At 37.1% G+C, this 20,125-nt stretch overlaps 1 protein-coding gene across 3 annotated transcripts in view; it reads right to left on the reverse strand.

Annotated features, from left to right (window-relative positions):
* The window catches only part of astn1 (astrotactin 1), a 229,441-nt gene that overhangs the window by 3,454 nt on the left and 205,862 nt on the right, over positions 1-20,125 (reverse strand). For all 3 annotated transcript variants that reach the window (XM_057333244.1, XM_057333245.1, XM_057333243.1), the window contains 6 exons: positions 18,728-18,996; positions 18,505-18,638; positions 18,246-18,397; positions 5,437-5,569; positions 3,275-3,375; positions 2,982-3,165 (listed from right to left, as the gene is read on the reverse strand). In XM_057333244.1, the coding sequence (XP_057189227.1) occupies positions 2,982-3,165; positions 3,275-3,375; positions 5,437-5,569; positions 18,246-18,397; positions 18,505-18,638; positions 18,728-18,996 (973 nt within the window). The remainder of the gene's footprint in view (positions 1-2,981; positions 3,166-3,274; positions 3,376-5,436; positions 5,570-18,245; positions 18,398-18,504; positions 18,639-18,727; positions 18,997-20,125) is intronic.

Below are 20,125 nucleotides of genomic sequence, written 5' to 3' on the forward strand. Positions count from 1 at the left end.
GATATGTCACAAATTACAAGTTAATTTTGTTTTTGTTTGCTACGCCAATGAAAACAGTTTCAAGCCAATCAGATTAGAAGTAAATACATAACTGTTGTATAATTGTAAAACAAGTTGTTTTTGAGTTTCCAGTATATTTATCTTAGGAGATAACTGTGTGCTCAGATGATCTGGGAGTAATTTATGCCTCCATTGACACTCAATAGTTCTGAAACATGCAATGTTTCCCACTGACGTCCAATATCACAACAAATGGCATAACTTTACATATTTAATGTATCAATGACGCTTTACATAAAGCACTTCCATATGGAAACCGAAAATTTTCATTTAGCTACCAAGTTCTGGTAAACGTTTTGAGCGATCCCCTCTCAGCAAGACGCACTGGGTGGGATACTGTCTGATACGGGCGTTTCCATGGTGCACCTCGAGTGAAAACTTTAAAGACGATTAAATACAACCTTTTCATTTGAACTAAGGCCTCAGGTCTACGGTTGTCCAAATGGCCGTAATTAAACTCACCTGCCTCTACTTCATCAGCGAAGAAGTGTTCAGGTTTTATATCAAACACATGGCTGTGTTTAGATTAAGTGCAATTGGAACATCCAGACCTTATTTGTCTTTGGTTTGTTTTGGAGGGCGCGTGAAAGATTACCACCCTGCTCTGTGGCCAACGTGATGCCATAGCGGTCTGGTTTAAATGTACCGTAATCAGTTTGATTATGTTCAATTGAAATCTAGTTTGCACAAATACCCCTCGATCACGTGTCTGGTGTCATTCTCCATATTAGAATAATATGTGTTTACTATATTAGTAAAAGGAGAGGGAGCACAAAACATACATCATGACGCTGTCATGGCCCCATGACACCCACCTATGTAAGAGGGACAAAGGCAAATAGGTGAAATGATATCAGGAACATATATCACAAAAAGAACAAAAGTAAACAATTCTGAGAAGAAATCAGAATAAGATTTTCACTACAGCTACCTGCTTAACAAACGTGCTTACCCCTATTAAAGGGATAGTTCACTCCCCCCCACCAAGAAAATTTGTCATCATTTATTCATCAGCATTTTGTTCAAAACCTGTACATGACTCTTTCTTCTGTGGAATACAAAAGAAGATATTTTGAGAAATGTCTCTGTGGTGTTTTAGTCGATATAATGTAAGTCAATGGGGGTCAGAGTGGTTTGGTTACCAACATTCTTCAAAATATCTTCTTTTGTGTTCTGCCGAACAAATAAAATGATAGGGGTTTGAAATGACTTGAGGGTGAATAAGTGCTGAAAGAATTTTCATCTTTTTTGGTTGAACTATAGCTTAAATAAAAATGAAATATTCAATATTTAATACATAATAAATATGAATGAACATTTAATAATTTCAGTTTTAAATTATTATAAATATATGTAAATATATATATATTATATATGTATATAAATATATATTCATTTTAAATATTGTTTTTCTTGTAAATTTGCAGTCTATCTGTAATTTGACGGTTTTGACATTATTTTACCGTAAAACACTGTAAAAAAAATTCTGACAGCTTTGGCGCGAGAAATTAAATTTATTTTACATCGTATGCACCAAGGGTCTGCGAGTAACGCAATTTCAATTCTCTATATGTATGTGCTGTACATGTGGCAGAATTGACAATAAAGCAGACTTTGACTTTGTATAATAACACTAAAGCCCATTACACATTGAGTCCGAAATTTCCGCACGTTAAAAAATAAATACGACCTCACGTTGTGTCAATCACATTTACACACTGCCTCCGATATTTTCGTCCGTCATAAAAAAATTCGGACCGGGTTCGATTTTCTGCGTTTTTCGCATCCGTCAAGCATTTTGAGTGGCCTTTTTTAACAATTCAGAGACACCGTACAAACGAGAGCCAAATACGAAAAAACGCATACGAAAATTTCAGACTGTATGTGCAAAGACCTTAACACTGACAGAAGAATGTAAAAATACAGATTACATTTTTTATTTAGTTTTATTAATATTTAACATTAGCTTTTATTTTTACATCTTTAGTTTTTATGTTAATTTTAGTTAAAGTTTTAGCAATTTTGGTATATACTTTTTATTTGTTTATTTTTTTATGTTGCTATATAATATTATTTTTTATTTTAGTTTTACATTAGTTTTTGTTTATTATTACAATTTTAGTGCTTTAAACTTATTTCAGTTTATTTTCGAGGCAACATTTCTCTTCTTCGTTTAGTTCATTTTCCCCCAAAATGTTTAGGTCAATGTTTTATTTGATTTCAAGGAACATTTTCAAAGTTTAACCTTGGATTAAATATATATATAAAATACAACTACACAAATGTAAAAAAAGATTATAGATATAAAGATTATACGTAAAAAAAACGGTAAAAAAAGAACAGTAAAATTCTGTAAAATTACAGTTTTTTTACAGTGTATCCATGAAAAGTGCATAAGGCCACCCACACGAAGCCATTGCTTTCCCTATCCGATCTCTTTTTTTTCCTTTTCACGGCGTCATCTATCTGCGCACACACGAAACTGCTAAACCGACTCAAAACGATGTAGTACACACGCCAAATCAGTACGTGGCGCCTTAATTCAGCCACAGAGATACACTAAAAACATAGAAGATTATTTTTCAGCATGCGCATAAACTTTGCGCACTGGGGTGATGACATCATCGTTTCAAAAAATATATGGATCGGCTGTACACCGGAAAACGCAAGGGTGCCGTTTTCAGATTCATCCACTCTGGGACCCGGTTTAAAAAAATAGCGGTTTCAGGCTCTCAAAACGATGGATCCGTGTGGACGAAACGCCGATACGATACAAAATCTTTACGTATACAGCTAAGCGCGTCTCCGTGTGGATGGCCTCTGGCCTCTCTTGAATCCCTCTGCATGCATGCGTGAGTGCACAAGGGCCTTTGATACCTGTGATATCCAATTTTGGATAAATTAAGGATCAGTTCACAAACCTGGGCCCCAGTTCATCTTCACAGCGCCAAGTGAACTCTCCAAAGCTCTCGTAGCGCTGGTTGTAGTGGTAAAGTACTCTGTGTAGCGTCGGTGAGCCCAGATCCATCAGCGTGTTGTATGCCGTCTGCTGTTCCTTCCCACTGGTGTAACCGTTGAACAGATTATAAATCTTGTCTGCTATTTCTGAAAGTATCACCACAAGGAACATTCATCCAAATCAGGTGACTTACGATCTCCTGAATATTTTCCTAGCAGAAGATATTTATTCCACGATCTGAGTGCAGTCGTCTACCTTGTGCCTTGACATCATCCACAGCGGGACAGGGAGTTTTGATGGTGACCTCACTGGGACTGGAACGTCGGCCCGTGTTGTCCACCGCCCACAGTCGAAACCTGTCATTGCAAGTGACAAATATCATACAGGTCAGATTCAAACCTAAATCCTCCATATTAGCACCACAGCTCAACATATCCATGTTTGCTCACCTCTTGGCCAATAAAAGAGAAAAAAACTGTACTTTTAAGAGGCATGTGCCACACGACAACATTTCATTATAAAATCAAATAAATCAGGTCAGAGTTTTATTTCCAATAACGTTTTCACATAAATCTCCGATATGACGAGCCATAACCCTTTTTAGAGGTCCTTTTGAAGTTCAAAGTCAATAAATTGTTTCAGTGTTGGAATTATGTAATCATATAACAGCATATACCTCCATTAAAGTTCAAATGCATGACTTCATCACTAGCGTTACACAAGCACTAGTCTAACCTTCAGGTCATGGCTTTGATTTGAGGATCCCGTAAGTGCAGGCACAACCTGAACAATAGCATCCATCTGTGGTGGCGTACCCACACGCTCCCACCCTCAATGAAACTGATCCAAAGAGACAGATGCCATTACTTTAAAATGACATGTGCGCATGCTAGAAGAGGCGGGTTAGGATTGAGTTGAATTACATCGCCATCTAGTGGTAGACAACGTACACAACTGACACCTGCAGTGTAACAGTGTTCAGACTTTCAATAACAAAAAAGAAAAGTGAAATAAAATGCACACGGAACCTTAATAAAGGTTAACTTTGAGATTATTATGTCAATGCCTGCATATGACAGCGGTAGGATATAAAACTCGGATATACACACCAAGCAGACCATGTTCTTCCCTGTGGCACAAAATCCTGAGAAACGGATATAATACGACACATAATATCCAACACTGAGTCTAAACAGACAGGGGACCACCATGAACAAACCCCGCTGCCAAGAAAAAACTCTGGGCTGATGTCACCCGGTTTTATATAAAAGCAATGATTTTTACTAATTATCCCTGCCAAGATTACCTGCTGGAGAAACTGCCAAGCGATTTAATGAAATGCTCTTTCTAAATCAACTACTGATTTTCGAACATTGACATAGGTAGGAAGATGTCCAGACGTATTTGGCACGAATCGTTCTCAGGTTTTCACAGTCTAAGTTGGATATAATTGCTTAGACTCACGCAGATATTAAAATCCCTCATCTGACCGAAGACATGCAACTCAACGTCAGATCAAAGTCCAAGTAAATCACCCGGCCAAAACGCGGCCCCTATATGTTTTTAACTCGCTGAACTTGCTCTGTCGTGATGAGGCAAGCGGAGAGGAAACAGAAGTTGGAGATGTTAACAATTTACATCAGCGGCCTAACAAAGTATTCGTACACACTTTCAAATGTATTGTGTGAATATCCCTGCATAAAATGCTAATTAAAACCTATTTGCATTTATGTGAGAAAAGGTTTACATGAACATGCGTTTCAAGCAACATATTTCACCAAAAAGAAGGTTTTAAATGATTATAAAATTGGAATAATAATATTTGGACACGTCAAACCCATGGTTCATGAGAACACCTGTGTTTTTACTGGGACACCTGTGTGACTACAAATGGTCTTGACACCCTTTGGCAAATATTAGGGCTGTCAAACGATTAATCACATTCAGAATAAAATTATGTGTTTACGTGATAAATGTCTGTGTGCTGTGCATATTCATTTTGTATTTATAAACACATACACACACGTGTATATATTTAAGAAAAATATAAAATATAAAAAAGAATAAATATTTATATATCATTTCAATTATTGGTAAATATAAATAAATACATGTATGCGTATGTGGTTATAAATACAAAATAAATACATAATACATACTATAAATAATATGCACAGTACACAAACATGTATTATGTAAACACAAACTTTTATTCTGGATACGATTAATCGCGATTAATCGTTTGTCAGCCTGAGTAAAAATGGCTTTGAAAAGTAAAGTCATTTCTGAAAAAGAATTTGTTTCCCATTTCTAAGCATGATTTAAGTGCCCAAAAAACGTAGTATAGTGAAAGTACATAAACTCATTTGGGTGGCTTTCGTTTTTAAATGCATTACACACAGCAGCAGGATACTTACATGTATGTTGTGTCCGGCTCCAGGCAGCGTATGATCAATGGAATGGATGAGAGAGGATCAGGGATGTCCCCCAGCATCACACATGGCGATTTGGCCCCGGACATGATATCATCCACGAAACTCAACATGGTCTCTGTCAGGAGAAAACTGCATCATTAATACACAGACACAGAGTTTCATAGAACTATTTGAATCTCTGATCGAGTCTCATGCTGGTTTTTCTGTCAACAAAACATTTAAGACATCCTGTTTGTTTGTTTAATGAGTATCTGTAATCAAGTATGATTAATAATATGCAAGGAGACACGAATGAAAATACAGGGCATCTGAAAACAGCTCCATTTTTTAGGAAATACCTAATGGAACATTGAGCGGTTTCACAAACAGGGAACGCGTGAGGGTTTCCCTGACTCTGAATTTGACCCAGCGCTACAAAAAACAACCCTCATTTTCATTTGGAACGCTTGGAACCTTCCAGAGACGGAGATCCTGCGGTTTGGATATTTCAACCAGAGGAGATGCTATAGTGGTTTGATTTCACAAGAGACTCACGACCCACATCAAGCAGCAAGTGTCAGCATCCTAAAACCCAAATAAAGAGCCCATACAGAAGTTGTGCTCCGTTGATGTACGCAGACTGAAGAAGTGGAGGAGCAGACTGTTTGCCAAACTGGTCTGAATGCGTCATATAGACATGACACCAAAGCGAAACCTCCCGTCTGTGGAAGGAAAACCTTTTAAAAGGTATGGGCACGCTGCTATCTTCCTGAAGGCATCCTCTTCAGAAACACCAGGTCACGGGCCTCTGAGAACAGAGTGCCAGGATAAACACAGATGGAGGGAAAGTGTGTGTGATTATGTGCTTGCTGTCACCATTAAATATTTACAGTGCTTGTGTGTGGAGAGGTGTAGCGTGAAGGAGCAACACGTGCTCTGACACTAATGAAAAGTGACATTGTAAAGCAATCAAGTCATATTTATTCTCCCATATACGCTGTTCCAATTTCAACAAGCTCGAACATGCTCTGTTTATGGTGAAAATACATTAAAATGCTGTAGGATGTCTATTAAGTTTTGCTGCATGTTTTTATTTTGATAAATTGGTAAATGTTAAATAACCTGCCATTAAAGTTATTCAACAAAATATAATATGTGAAAATATAAATGTGCTACTTGGTCTAATGGGAAACGTACAGGGATGGATGCTGTAAGGGGGGAAAGGTGAGGATGATTCTGAGGGCCCGTGCACCTTTGGGGGCCCACCGCTAATGGACCAAAGGGGAATCAAAAACGGAACATTGGCGATCATGAATAGACCAATGGCCCAGCCTACAATTTAGTCAGGGGGGCGGAATTGTCATGTAATACGAGGAAGAACCCAATTGCAGGCAGCAGTAGTGAAGGGGTTAACACAAGGGATTTATTGAAACACGAAAACAAAACAAAAACCCACGATGGGGTATAGACAATAACACAGGGAAAACGCGATAGCCAAACAGGAAACAGGACGTAGACTCACTAAACAGTAAACTAAACAACACCTGACATTAACTAAACTAAACACTTACTAGACTTGACTTGACTTGATGGAATAATCTACAAAGAACACGAGCATAAAGCACACTGGTAAGTACAAGAGGGCAGGGCTTAGAGACGACCGGAGAGAGAGTATGGAACGCCAGAAGGGTCAAAATCTCTCTCTCCACATTAAACAAGGGATCCTACCGTGATTCTGCCACAAGATCAAGAAAGACGTGACAAGATGAGTCAGAATCATGACAAGAATTGTCTGCGGCACCCTGGCGTACACACTGTAAACTTTGCTGTAGATTTGCAGCAGGTTTGCCTGTAACTTACTGTAGATTTAATTACTACTTAATATTACTTTCCTAGAGCTGTTTCCAATTTGAGTTAAACTTTACTTTAATCAAAATTAAAACACGTTGACTTTAGAGATTCAAAACGAGCAAGAAGAGACTGGTCTCATTACTGACCAGTCTCAGCAACAATGCAAAAAATGACATTCTTCCTAAGCATTTTTGTTTTGTTTTCTAGTAAAACTATTGAAAACTTCCTAAATTACGTACATTTACACACCAAGTGGCCGTTTGTTTTATGAAAGGAAATATAAAAACTAGGTAAGTTTATGATTAAAACAACATTGTAAATTCAATCTACAGTAAGTTACAAGCAAACCTGCGGCAAAACTACGGCAACGTTGTACAGTTTTACAAAGTGGCAATTTTGTATAAATTCACAAAAGTGAATTTAAAGGAATTAGCTATTTCGTAAAATAGTTAAGATTGCAATGAATATTAAATATTCTTTCAAAGTAAAGAGCCAATTTTATGAAGATTTTGAAGTATGAGTTTGAAACCAACACACAAAACTAAAGCTATAGGACAAATTTCTGTAACTAAAACTGTAACTCTTCAACAGTTTCAACTGAACCTTAAGTTTCATCTTAGCCCGCCCCCCCCCCAAAAAAAACATGTAACTAAACTGAATTAGTTTTTATTAGTTTTAATGTATTTTAAATCTTTGTTATTGATCTTTGTAATGACGCACCAATAATCTGACAAGGGTGTTTTTATTAAACATGATAAATTAGGACAAACTTTTTTACAAAATTTTAACTATTCTATAAAAGATAAAGAAGGTGGTGTTTTTAATGCAAAATGAAAATGTCTTAGCTCAACAGGTAGACAGACCATTGCGCTAGCAACTCAAAGTTTTTGGGTTTAAACGCAAGGATAAAAGCATCTCCCAAATGTGTAAAACACGCTTATATTGTTTACAGTTATCAGTTTATTTTCCCATTCTTCATACAAATGTTAAAGTACCTGGCATATCTTCTTCATTTTTGATAGTGTAATGCTCTGGCATTGCTTTAGGCCAGTTCTCCATAGCAAAATGGTTACAAGCAAAACCCTTTTCATAAGCCACAATAACAAATGTTAAATGTCTTGACAAATCATGACATGAACATAACAGTAAGCTTAATTAAAAAAATCGGAAATACCTATCAATATATCCCCTCCTCTTTATCAAAAAGAACAAGAAGAGCAGGTACCTGGCTGAATTTATGTTCTTTCATCGTGTTCCATCTCCATGCCTCAATCTCATCTTTTAGCAGGAAAGACCTGGGTTGACATGATCACACAACAGCGCCTGGCTGCCCTCTTATAAACTTTGATGGGCTTCGACCAAAAACCCTCTCTGATTCCCATTATTGTGTTAAAACATCAAGGCTCTGCCATTTATAAGGATCCCAAAAGAGTTTAGAGAGGAATTACTCGCATTGCTTTACAAAACCAAAACTGTCAAATTTTAATTGCAATGTAGTCCAGAATAAAAAAACCGAAGGCACTCAGACTCTTCTTATGCAGTGATAAGTGGTGGGTCGCCGTCTGATTGGAAAACTCCTGTCCTGGAGCAGCGTCATTTTCCAGAAACCGAACAAAGAAATGTCTTAATGATTCATCCTGACACATAACAAACTTGAAGGTCAAATTCACAACAAAAAAACTCAACTTAAAAGCGTTTATGTTTTCAAACAGATGTTGGTGGAGAAAAGCTTGACATCACATTTTCATAACAGATCTGGCATCTAGTCTAAAAAACAAAGGGATGCCCAAAAATGATGTCTAACAGACTGTGCAAAACATTCATACTGACTCTTGCATCCAAACAGAAACATCAAGATTTGTACATTTGACTAAATTAAGATAAATAAATGGCAGATAAATAAAGAGAGCATACAATTTGACTAAAATACACGCTTCTATGGTAAACGCTAAGCCGTCATGTAGAAAAATATTAATAAATATTAATAAACACTGATCTATTACTTTTAGTCATTTAGCAGATGCTTTTATCCAAAGTCACGTACAAAGTAGGCGAAAACAATAGAAGCAATTTGTGCAACAAAAGAACAACAATGCATAGGTGCAGTAAAACTGGTATCACAGTATACGAAGCTAAGATTTCTTTGTTGTTGTTTATTTGGGGGGGATATAGGAAAGTGTACTGAATTAATTTATTATTTTATCTTCCCACAATGTTTGCTATATATCTGTCCTAAACTAAACATTTCAATAAAGAAAAAAACCTCCACATCCAGCAAAGGAGAAACTCAAAGCATCCAAGAGCTGAAAGTTTTACCAGGTCCATTAAACATCAACTCGGCGGTACCGGCACACGTGGCATCCCCGCAAAATACCTCACAAACAACATCTGGGCTTTGCTGTCTTCTTTGATGTACGCAGAGCAAGAGATGAATTACAACGGTTTGTAACGTATCAGTTCTTGGCCTTTCCTCACCAAAAATGCATAACAGGTTTGATCTCCCACGTGTCTTTTCGAAAGAAAATAGGATATAAAAGGTTAATTGTGGAAGGGGAAAGGTGGGTGTTAACACTAGGCGCTCATTACTTGAATGGGAGTGAAAGAGAAAAGTCTTTAATCTGCTTTCGCTTCCGTGCAAAGAGCGTTTTGATATGGATGTTACTTTTGCCATGTACGTCATAGAGCTGCTCAGCGTTTAGCTGCAGTTTCAGATTGGATTAAATTGTGATTTATGCTCTTTCAGACAATCTGATACAATTCCAGTCCTGACAGAAACCAACAGGTGATAATACTTAGCCTTCATGTGCTCTTAAGGTAAGAAAATTGCTCGGGAGACGAGTTTATATACTGAACGTGACTAAAAGCCCACCACGCCAAAGAAACCCAGAACGATTTCAGTGGGCAAAGAAAGGAAAAGTGATGGAAAGCACACACACAGGACGCATTTCAAAATACAAGCCAGGGCAAAACCATATACCTCAAAGAGACGGTTATGCAAACACAAAATCATATAATACTATAGCACAATAAAGATAAGCCTGTCATTAAGCCACGGCACATGCAGGAGAGTCATAAATATCACTGTTATGTCAAGTTTGATGCAATTTGTCTACAAAAGTTTTTTCCAAGAAAGTTCTTCAAACTTTCGTTAAAAAAGCTTGTAAATGAAATTCTGATTGTAGATGTACGTTGTTTAACTCTCTTATCCATCAAAGATGTGTTTGAAATTGTGCACAGTTAGAATATTCATATTGAAATAAACGAGCAACAATGAAAAAAAGAAACGGTTACATTCATTTAAATTTTAAAGGGATAGTTCTCACAAAAACGAAGATATAATGGAGCCCGTCTGGTCACCCGTCGGAGAAAAAAAAACAAGACCCACAAATCCGTGGCCACAGTTTTGTAATTCGTTCCCTCAGTTTATAAAACCGAGAGCACGGATTGGATACTCGTGGGTACAGTTTATTAATCCGAGAGCACGGTTTTATAGATAGAAAGGCATAAGTGTTTAAAACAACATGGGATTGAAAAAATGATACCATAATCTATATTCATAGCTGAACTAAAAATGAATTTAGGAAGTTTAGGAAATAGAACAAAAATGAGCTTATTTGTGAACTCTGAAGATGCAGATACTGCATGTTTAAGACTCCTGACATCTTCAAAGGCCGGACACAAACTACATTAACACCAGACTCCAACATAAACATGCATGCCATCATCTTTCTTCTACGTTAAATCTTCAGATGAGAAATCTATAGGTATAATTATTTGTTATGACATCATCTCCCTTAAAACCCCGAGGCTTTAATGCATAGAGACAACATGTTTTGATGTCTGAGGAATTCTCAAGTGATGCTGGACTACAGTGTTATCACGTGTTTCTCCGGTTGTTCCCTGGATATCATGGCTGGACTTTTACACAGGTGCAAATGATTAGACATACAGATACTGTAGCGCACGCATGCACACATTTACTTATCTACTTACAGTAAATGAGGACATTCCATAGACTTCTATTGTTTTATACTACATGGCTAATAATAAATCATATATCTTAACCCTTACCCACTTTACACTAAACCATTCTTAAAATTTTGAAAAAAAAGGTAAAAAAAGGTATCGTGTTTAACCAAACGAGGATCTCCAAATTAAGTCCTTGGATTTATCAGGTTTTGATCACTTTTGGATGCTATTTTGTCCCCAAAATGCATTTATGCGGCTGCGCACACACACACGTACGCACGAACACACACAAAGAAAAAATCTGAACACGGAAACAAAGCTACATGATGTAACTATGAATATAACATACGAGTATGAATCTGCACAATTTCTAGGTTTATTTGTTTAAACATTTTTTTCTTTTTTCATGTAGGCCGGCACACAATATAGTGGGGTATTGCATGAAACCCACAATAACAACAAATTCTTTAGTTATACCAGACAAAATGAAAACTTTAAATTGCATTTAAAATGGCCTTTCATGTAATTTGACGAATTTCCCATGTAGGCCCCGCCCACTTCCGTCCGAATACAGATACAAATAATTTTGAGATAGCGGTACAAATATAGGCTCTGCTGCACAACCCTTTACTTACACCTATACTTAAAAGTATGTTTATTCATTTGAAAAATGGCACTATTTATATAATATAATAAAAAAGCCTTGCATTTATACCACACAATCTAACACACAAGTATTTACTTTTCTTTCAACACATTCATTCACATGCACACACGTGCGTATACTGTGCATGTGTACAAACTCAGTGCATCCTCTGCCAGCATCTTCCTTGCTGCACCTGCCTGTGCTTCAGATCTTGACCGTTTCACAGACATCCAGTGAGGTCATCCTCTAAAGAGCAGCTCCACGGAAACATTCTTCAGGAGTGAAACTCCGTCTTCCACCTATCCTGGCAAAAACATTTTCCGGAAGGCCTTTTCACGCCTCCTGCTTCAAGGCGAGGTCCCTTCACTTTTACTAGAGGAAGCGTGCAGGCACCCAGATTCGGTGGCAACCCGTGGCAGAGAGCAGCCTGTTTATGGGCAGGATGTTATGTGCCTCTGACCTCGGAGTAAACCCGGCTGTTATTACGGGCCTGACATCAGTCTGGCGAGGGGAGCTGTTTGTTTTCACAGCGTGTCTGGTCGGCATGAGATGACTTGAGGCAGATTTCCCATTTGCTCGGTTCCCACCACTTGAGAGAGAAAGCAACTGTTATGATGTCACGTTGTGTGTCTGATTTCTATTAAGTGCTCGATTAGCACAGCTACGAAGTGCAGGCCATGATCGCACAGACAGTGTTTGGGTAACCCAAGTCCAACATTTTTCACTTTTATGAGAACATATTTTTCTTATCATGTCAATTCTTTTTGAAATAATTGGCAGGACCATATGTTGGATGCACCGTCCAACAGCACCGAAGATTTTGATAAGTTGTTTCATTGTTGTCTTTGGGTTTAGTTTTATCAGAGCTGATTTTAGTTCAAAAAATTGAATGTGAGGACATATGTGTGCTGTATTATCAATGCCTTCTCTGTAAGATGCAGATGCTATTATTGCACTTTATTATTGTTATTATTGCACGTTTAAAGTGTCTCCAGACACTTTAAAATCCAGAATGATTCGGTTTTTAACTTTATTTAGACAAATAAAATTGCCATTTGCCTACTTTTGAGACCTATTATATTACACAAACAAATACTGGTACAACACAACAAGTTGTGTGCTAAGTAACAGATTGCAAATAAAGGACAGGTTTGTTTGAGACAAGAACCCCCGTCACATGTTTCTTATGAGCGCTTTAAAATAGGATTAGGTTTCATAATCAGTTTTGTGGAGTACAATCAGTGCCTTCCAATAAAAGCTGGAAAGTTGTTGGTTTTGGCCACTTTCTAGGCGAAGGCTTGTAAAGTGCATAACTTTTACGCTACAGAAGAAAATGAAGAGACACACCCTGGCACAACTGATTTGCAGTAAGACCTCTGCGATCGAGTCTCCTCATCGATCGAGTCTCCTCGTCAATAATCAAATTTGGACTTGATATAACATGATGTTCTTTTCTGTTTTAACAGCCACAATGCGTTTGAAGGCCAACTTGGACATTGGCAACCCAAAGATGAGGGAAGGCAGACGCTGGGCAGTGCTTTAAAAGTGAATATGACTGAAAACAGAGGAAATATCCAGATACAACAGGCAAGCCAAAGGTTGTCATGGAGCTAACGCTGGTTGGGACGCCACACTATATTTGGTTAAAGAACAGCTGAAGTGGAGCGAGATCCAAATCGGTCTGTTTTATAGAGCCCAATATACAGGTGTAAACCTTATTTACTCACATATTTACACACAAACAGGGGCTTAGCAACCATTATAAACGTTCAAATTGTTTCTTCCAATTTTTTCAGGGAAATAATCATTTTTTAGGAGTATCACTTTGCTTGGCTGCAACACAAGGAAAAGACTCGCAGTCGGCCACATAAAATTACGTAACATTTTAACGCATTTTTTCAACAGATTGCTTTGGCAAAGCACAAGCAGTAATCAGCACCAGCTAAAAACACGAACAGCCTATATTAGACTATTTAATGGGAGATTCTCATTGTGACAACTTACCCCACATACATTTGGCAGATGATTTTATCCAAAGTGGCTTTCTGTGCTTTAAAGCTATATTTGATTATTATTGATATAGTAGATATATTTGTTTTTTGGAAACTGGACCCACAACCTTTTGCACTGCTCTATCAGTTAAAATACAAGAACATGTGTAGATGTTGTTGATCACAAAAGGTCAACATGTGTTCATAAATAATATATTTATGAAATCATTTATTATTTTGAATGTGATTTATTATTGTTTTATTATTTTCATAAATTAGCTATATGAGTCAATTGCACTTCAATGATATTGAACTTAATACTGATATTGATCTAGTTGTATTTTACGGTTCAATATTCAATTATCGGTTCCGTTCAATATAATTTAAGTTCAATTGACTCATTAAGCTTATTTGTTTTAACATAAAAATTGAAGGCAGCTGAAATTGGCGATTTTTTTACAGTGCGGTCTTCCCTATATGTTTATAATACATCTATTTATTTCTTTGTAAGCTGGAATGTCAATACAATGGGATCGAAACATGACATTCCTGTTAACGTGTATTTCCAAAAAGATACTTGATGAATTTAATGAGAAAAAGGTAAGAATTGAATAACAATAAATAGATAATAATATAATATAAAAAATACAAGGTCCTACTTGTAGTACGTACTGTAAGCCTTGTACAGAGAGTAAAGTGTGATTAGAGTGTGATTTTTCACCTGTGAAGGAAACTCATAGCAAGAATTTCTGATGTTCATCCAAAGTCATTTCACATGATCATTTTCTTTTCATCCTGAAAGACTTAAAGGTCAAAAGTGTAATTTTTTGAAGGATCTATTGACAGAAATGCAATATAATATACATGTCTACAGAGGTGTATAAGGACCTTACATAATGAAGCATTATGTTTTATTACCTAAAGGCTGAAGTATAGTTTCCTATTTACGCGTAAGCGAGGGACAGTGTGCAGTGCGTGTCATCAGAATAGTACGTGCACCGCTGGAATTTTGTTACCTCGCGTACAAAGTATGCGCAGGTCGCACATGCGCATTCCATTTCTTGCAGTAATTAGTTAAACCACCAGGTGGCAACTGTGTCCTGGGAGCTTGGATTCAAGGTAGTAGAAGAAAACCTGACCCTGTAGGGCCGGAGAGGTATTGCAATATGTCGCAATGCGAAAGCAGCATGTTAAAAAAAAAAGTATTCTATATATTAGAAATAGCTATTTCTATCTACATACACCGCGGGTCCTCCTTACATGGAATTCTTCATGTTGTTTCTACAGTAGCCCTCTACAGAACACGTTTCATATAAAATGTTATCTCCTTCAGCAAAGAAGCGTAAACGCGACGACATCTTTGTCCTTTGTCAGCCGCCGTAATGCTTCGAAAGGGAGAGGTGGAGTGAGCTAGTGGTTGCAATTCACAAGCTCACCACTAGATGCCGCTAAATTTCATACACTGAACCGTTAAATACTGATCTCTTGCCTTTGTAGATGTGGTGGTCACATGACATAATCTGAGCATAACAATCAATCACTGAATCTGTTAAGCAGGAAACCACAAGTGTGTTCTGCATCCTCATGGAGCGTAGCAAGTTTACTATGGAGGCCTGTTTTCAAGGATGTCTCAGTGAACATACGTTTGCGAAGGACCATTGATCATCTGTGTGAAAAATCGATTTCAACTCTTGCCTGAAGTGGAATGAAATATCTCAGAATTGGTGCAGAGCACAGTATAGGTCTATGCTGTAAGAGGACCAATGGGACTGAATGGGAAAAAAACGTAGGGCCTGGGCTGAATAAACAAAACTTTTTCCTGAGTTTGGTTATTATTTTGACATGCCAGGCTAGGAAGGAGAGTTCCAGAGCTTTCAGACATTGGACAAATCCATTTTGCTCAGTAAGCCCTGTCAGAACCCACTGTGCATCTGAGAACATGTATTGTCTTCATCCAGTATCAAAATCTGACAAATGGGATTTAGAATGAACATACAGTGCGTTCACTGTGTTCATAGTGAGTTTTTGATGTGGATGGAAATATTCCGTGCAATTTTTATCATACCCATGACAGAGATTTGACTTGAGTAAGTGCTATACACTTCAAAATGTTTCGTACAAAATTACAAAATCACACAAATATATCAATGTCTAAAATGTGAAATATGGAGAAAACACAACATACCCCAGTGAAAGAACATGGATGGTATTTCAAATCCAGATTGTTGATTTCAGATGATTAATTGTTTAAAAGTCATATGTGAAGGTACATTTCAGGGTGATTTCACCAAGTTTGACACATTTATGGATCAACAGTCAAGATGATCCAGGAAAATGTCATGGTATAGGTGATACCTTACAATGACGCAATGCCGAACACAATATACAATATAGCGGTTAAAGCAGAAAATACAGAGAATATGCTTTATTATATTTATAGCAACCTACTGTAGGTTATAAAATCTGCTGTGGACACTTACTCACTTTGTGTTCATATTTTTTTCAATATTTTACAATAATAATGAACTCATCAAAATTATGAAATAAAGCAAAGGGAACTGTGGGAATTATTTTGTAACTAAAAAAAGGAAAAAGAAAATAGAATTTGCAGAAATATTTTCTTGTCATTTTATCGAGCAGCTTCTTGAGGTATCACCCTGAGATGCTTTTTAAACAATATTAAAAGAGTTCCCATCTATTCTGAGCTCTTATTGGCTGCTCTCTCTCATTATTCAGTCAAAGTCATACATTTCAAAACCATTTTTATTAAATAAAATGTTAGTTTTGTCGTGAAAAAGACATGTTTGTTTGCAAAATGATATTGTTATCTGTAAAGCCAATTTCAGACATTTAAGCAAACACTCTCAGATCAAACGTTTTTTAAATACCGAGAAACATTTCACTCAAGTATCAGAAAACTTTTAACCAGTATAGTGTACAACATTGATTTTGGGCTAAAAAGCTACTTTTTAAATCACACAAACTAGTTGCTTTTAAGCTTGTTGGCAAATTTCAGATGTTGCCTCATAGATCCTCAGACGTTCTCTTTGTGCCACACAGCTCAGTGTTCTGCAGAGCTCTTCATGTGGATGACTTGTGCACATTATCTGCTTTCATCTACTAAATCACACTCATTGCTGGTTTTTCTCATGATTCTGGCTTGAATGATCAACTTGTCAAGTAGGTTTCTCTGTGTTCTGACATGGCTTTATTTTCCTGATAACCACTGGTATCCGCTGGAACATATAAACATTTGGAAACATCTCCTAATTTAAACATTTGTTATGCTTTAACGCTTTTCTGGAATGGTTTTTAGGGGTTCATTTTAACAGCTGTGCCTCAGATATACAGCCTCAATAATAATCCCCTCAGTGGGATTTTTATCCAAAAATGTGGTTATCATTTTAATGCTCAGTTTGATGCCAATAATAAGACAAATTTGTTTGGGAAATTGTTGGTACATTTTTATAAACGGGTGAACTTCTGCAACACAGCGGACACACTCTTAAAAATAAAGGTGCAACATGATGCTATAGAAGATCAGTTTTCGGTTAAACCGGTACACAAAAGATTCTTTGAAAGAAAGAAAGAAAGAAAGAAAGAAAGAAAGAAAGAAAGAAAGAAAGAAAGAAAGAAAGAAAGAAAGAAAGAAAGAAAGAAAGAAAGAAAGAAATGGTTATTTTAAGAACCTTTGACTTAAAAGCCAACCTTTGACCTCTGTTTAACCAAAACTGTTTCTTATATGGCATCACTGTGAAGAACCCGTGTAGCCTTTATTTTTAAGAGTGTACATATTTTTTCACTGCATTGTATGTATTTTATGCATTTCTATATTACACACTGTCAAATTATTTTTTCTTTTTTATTCAGTGCTTGCAAATTATACTTTATGATTGATATTCATAACCAGAGATAATGTAGAATCTGTCAATCATTATCGCACCCTTCAGGATGACACAAGACGCCTACGCTAGGTCCTAATCCTCCTATCAGGGTTTAATATGCAGTAATGACATTATCACGCTTGTTTATTAAGGCCAGTAACTGATACAACACATACCAACTAAATAAACTGACATGATTTGGTTTTATATTATTTAATACATAAGCTGAAATATGGAATGAAGCTCAGACCTTAAAACTGTCCGCTAGCTGGGACAAATGTAAATCATAGCATTTACAGGTCAAACTGTTTGTTATGAAAATGACATGATTATCCAATCAGAACCAAGTATTCCAGAGATCCACGTATTTAATAAACTAACAAGGATAACATTATTTTGAAGGTGTTTTATCTTTATATTTGTATAACACAGTGTGTCGGATAAGGTGACAACGCGTACGATTTAATTTACCTGTCTCAACTTTGGAGTGATCCATCCGCTCTGTCACCTTCTCCTGACTGATGAGGTAATCAACAACTCTCACTCCGATTGGTGGCTCCGCGTGATTCCAATCTATGATAACCAAAGAACTGCTGGGCTCATATGAATGCGATAGCTTGAGCCTGACAGGAGTATAAATTGAACACATATCATTTATGACCTAATGTTTCATCAAGATCCGTATTTTGACTTTGAAACTTTGAGGATATTAAAGCTATAAATTGCTCACATAGGTTGCGGAAGAGGGGCGCAGGTCGGGAGTCCATCCGGGCCAAAGGCGCTAGAGTCGCATCGACACCAGTCATCAATAACATCACCCTTAGCAGAACACCACAAAACACTCATCATGGCCTCCTGTAGAGCCTGATGACAAAGACAAAGAGACAGTGAAGAGTTCAAATTTAACACTGGATACTTTCGAAAGAAGCTAAAATGATTTGATTTTCAGATACCTGGTAGGTGTCATTGCTGTTGACCAGCTCGTAGATTGGCATGGCTTTAGTGATGTTGAGCAGCACAGGTTCAGCAGGACGTGCAGGCCCAGGGCTCATGTGGCAGAGGTGGCAGGACTGAGGGCATTGGCCCTGGCTGCTGCAGTCCATACGCACCCCCGCCGCCATGCGCTTGGCACCCGAGTCCAGCAGACTGGCAATGTATGCTGGGTAAGTGAGCGTGCGCGGCTCTTTGTCTCGCTCCTCTGACTCGTCTGAAGGAGAGTTTCCTGAAACAAAGAATTCAAAATGTTGGAGTAAGAATCTATTGGGATTATCGGGATTGGGAACATTGCACGATGACTCAGACCTTCCAATATAACCAGTCAGAGTTTGTTTACAACAATTGAGTAGCCTGAAAACATTTCATATCTTGCTGTGATTGTATTTCCATTGAAAACAGGTTTATTTTTCAAGTGGACATTTGAAAATCTCTGTGGAGTGTACAAAAGTGTACAAATCTTGTTTCACATTCCCTAAAAGCAACCTCCTGACTGTCTTTTATTGGTCTGGATAGTGGTTGATAATATAACTTTTATATTTTATTAAATTTATATTTATATGAATTTATATTACTATTTTATTGTATAATAACTGTATTAAATAAACAATTTGTTGAATTTTGTTGGATGTTAATTTTATTAACAACTTTTTAAAGTCCTAGTGAAATAAAAAATTACAATGCCAATTTTTTCATGAAATATTGCAGCGTTTATTGTAAATAGTTTATCAATGTTGGTCATTCTCTTTTTAAAATTTGTGTGCCCTCATAATCTTTAGTTAAAATCTGAAAATCCACTGTTCCTGTAATGACTATCCATCTTAAATGATGTATGTTAGACGGCTTGAGCGGAGCATCCGTTAACTCCTCCCCTTCAACTGCCAGTCTGCTGCCGGTGTTCCATTTCAAAATGCAACGGCTGTTTTTATACATCCAATCAAATTGCAGAGAAAGACGAAAGCCACGCCCACTATTTTTCTCATTAGAAATTCTATTTCACTTAAAAATGCATCAAAATACGGAAGTAAAAATATGTAACCTTTAAATGACTATAACAGGTAATGCACGTAAGGTAGTAGTTACCCAGTTGGACCACTAGGTAGCAATATAGTGTGATTTTTATTGTATTTAGATGTTAACAATAGTGGTTGAGCGACCTCAGATTTGTTGAAGTCGATGTAATAAAAGTCGCGACGATGTCGACTAGTCGATGACGTCATTAATAAATAAAATAAGAGCGAGGGAATGAATGTTTTACAACGGGATTTGATGGGTGTGGGCAGTAAAACACTTGTGTTTGCGTGCGGGCTGCGGGAGAATGGCGGAAATCCCGCAAAATGGCCTCTAAAAATATAGTA

Source organism: Triplophysa rosa, linkage group LG5 (genome assembly GCF_024868665.1).
Source record: "Triplophysa rosa linkage group LG5, Trosa_1v2, whole genome shotgun sequence".
Lineage (NCBI taxonomy): Eukaryota > Metazoa > Chordata > Actinopteri > Cypriniformes > Nemacheilidae > Triplophysa > Triplophysa rosa.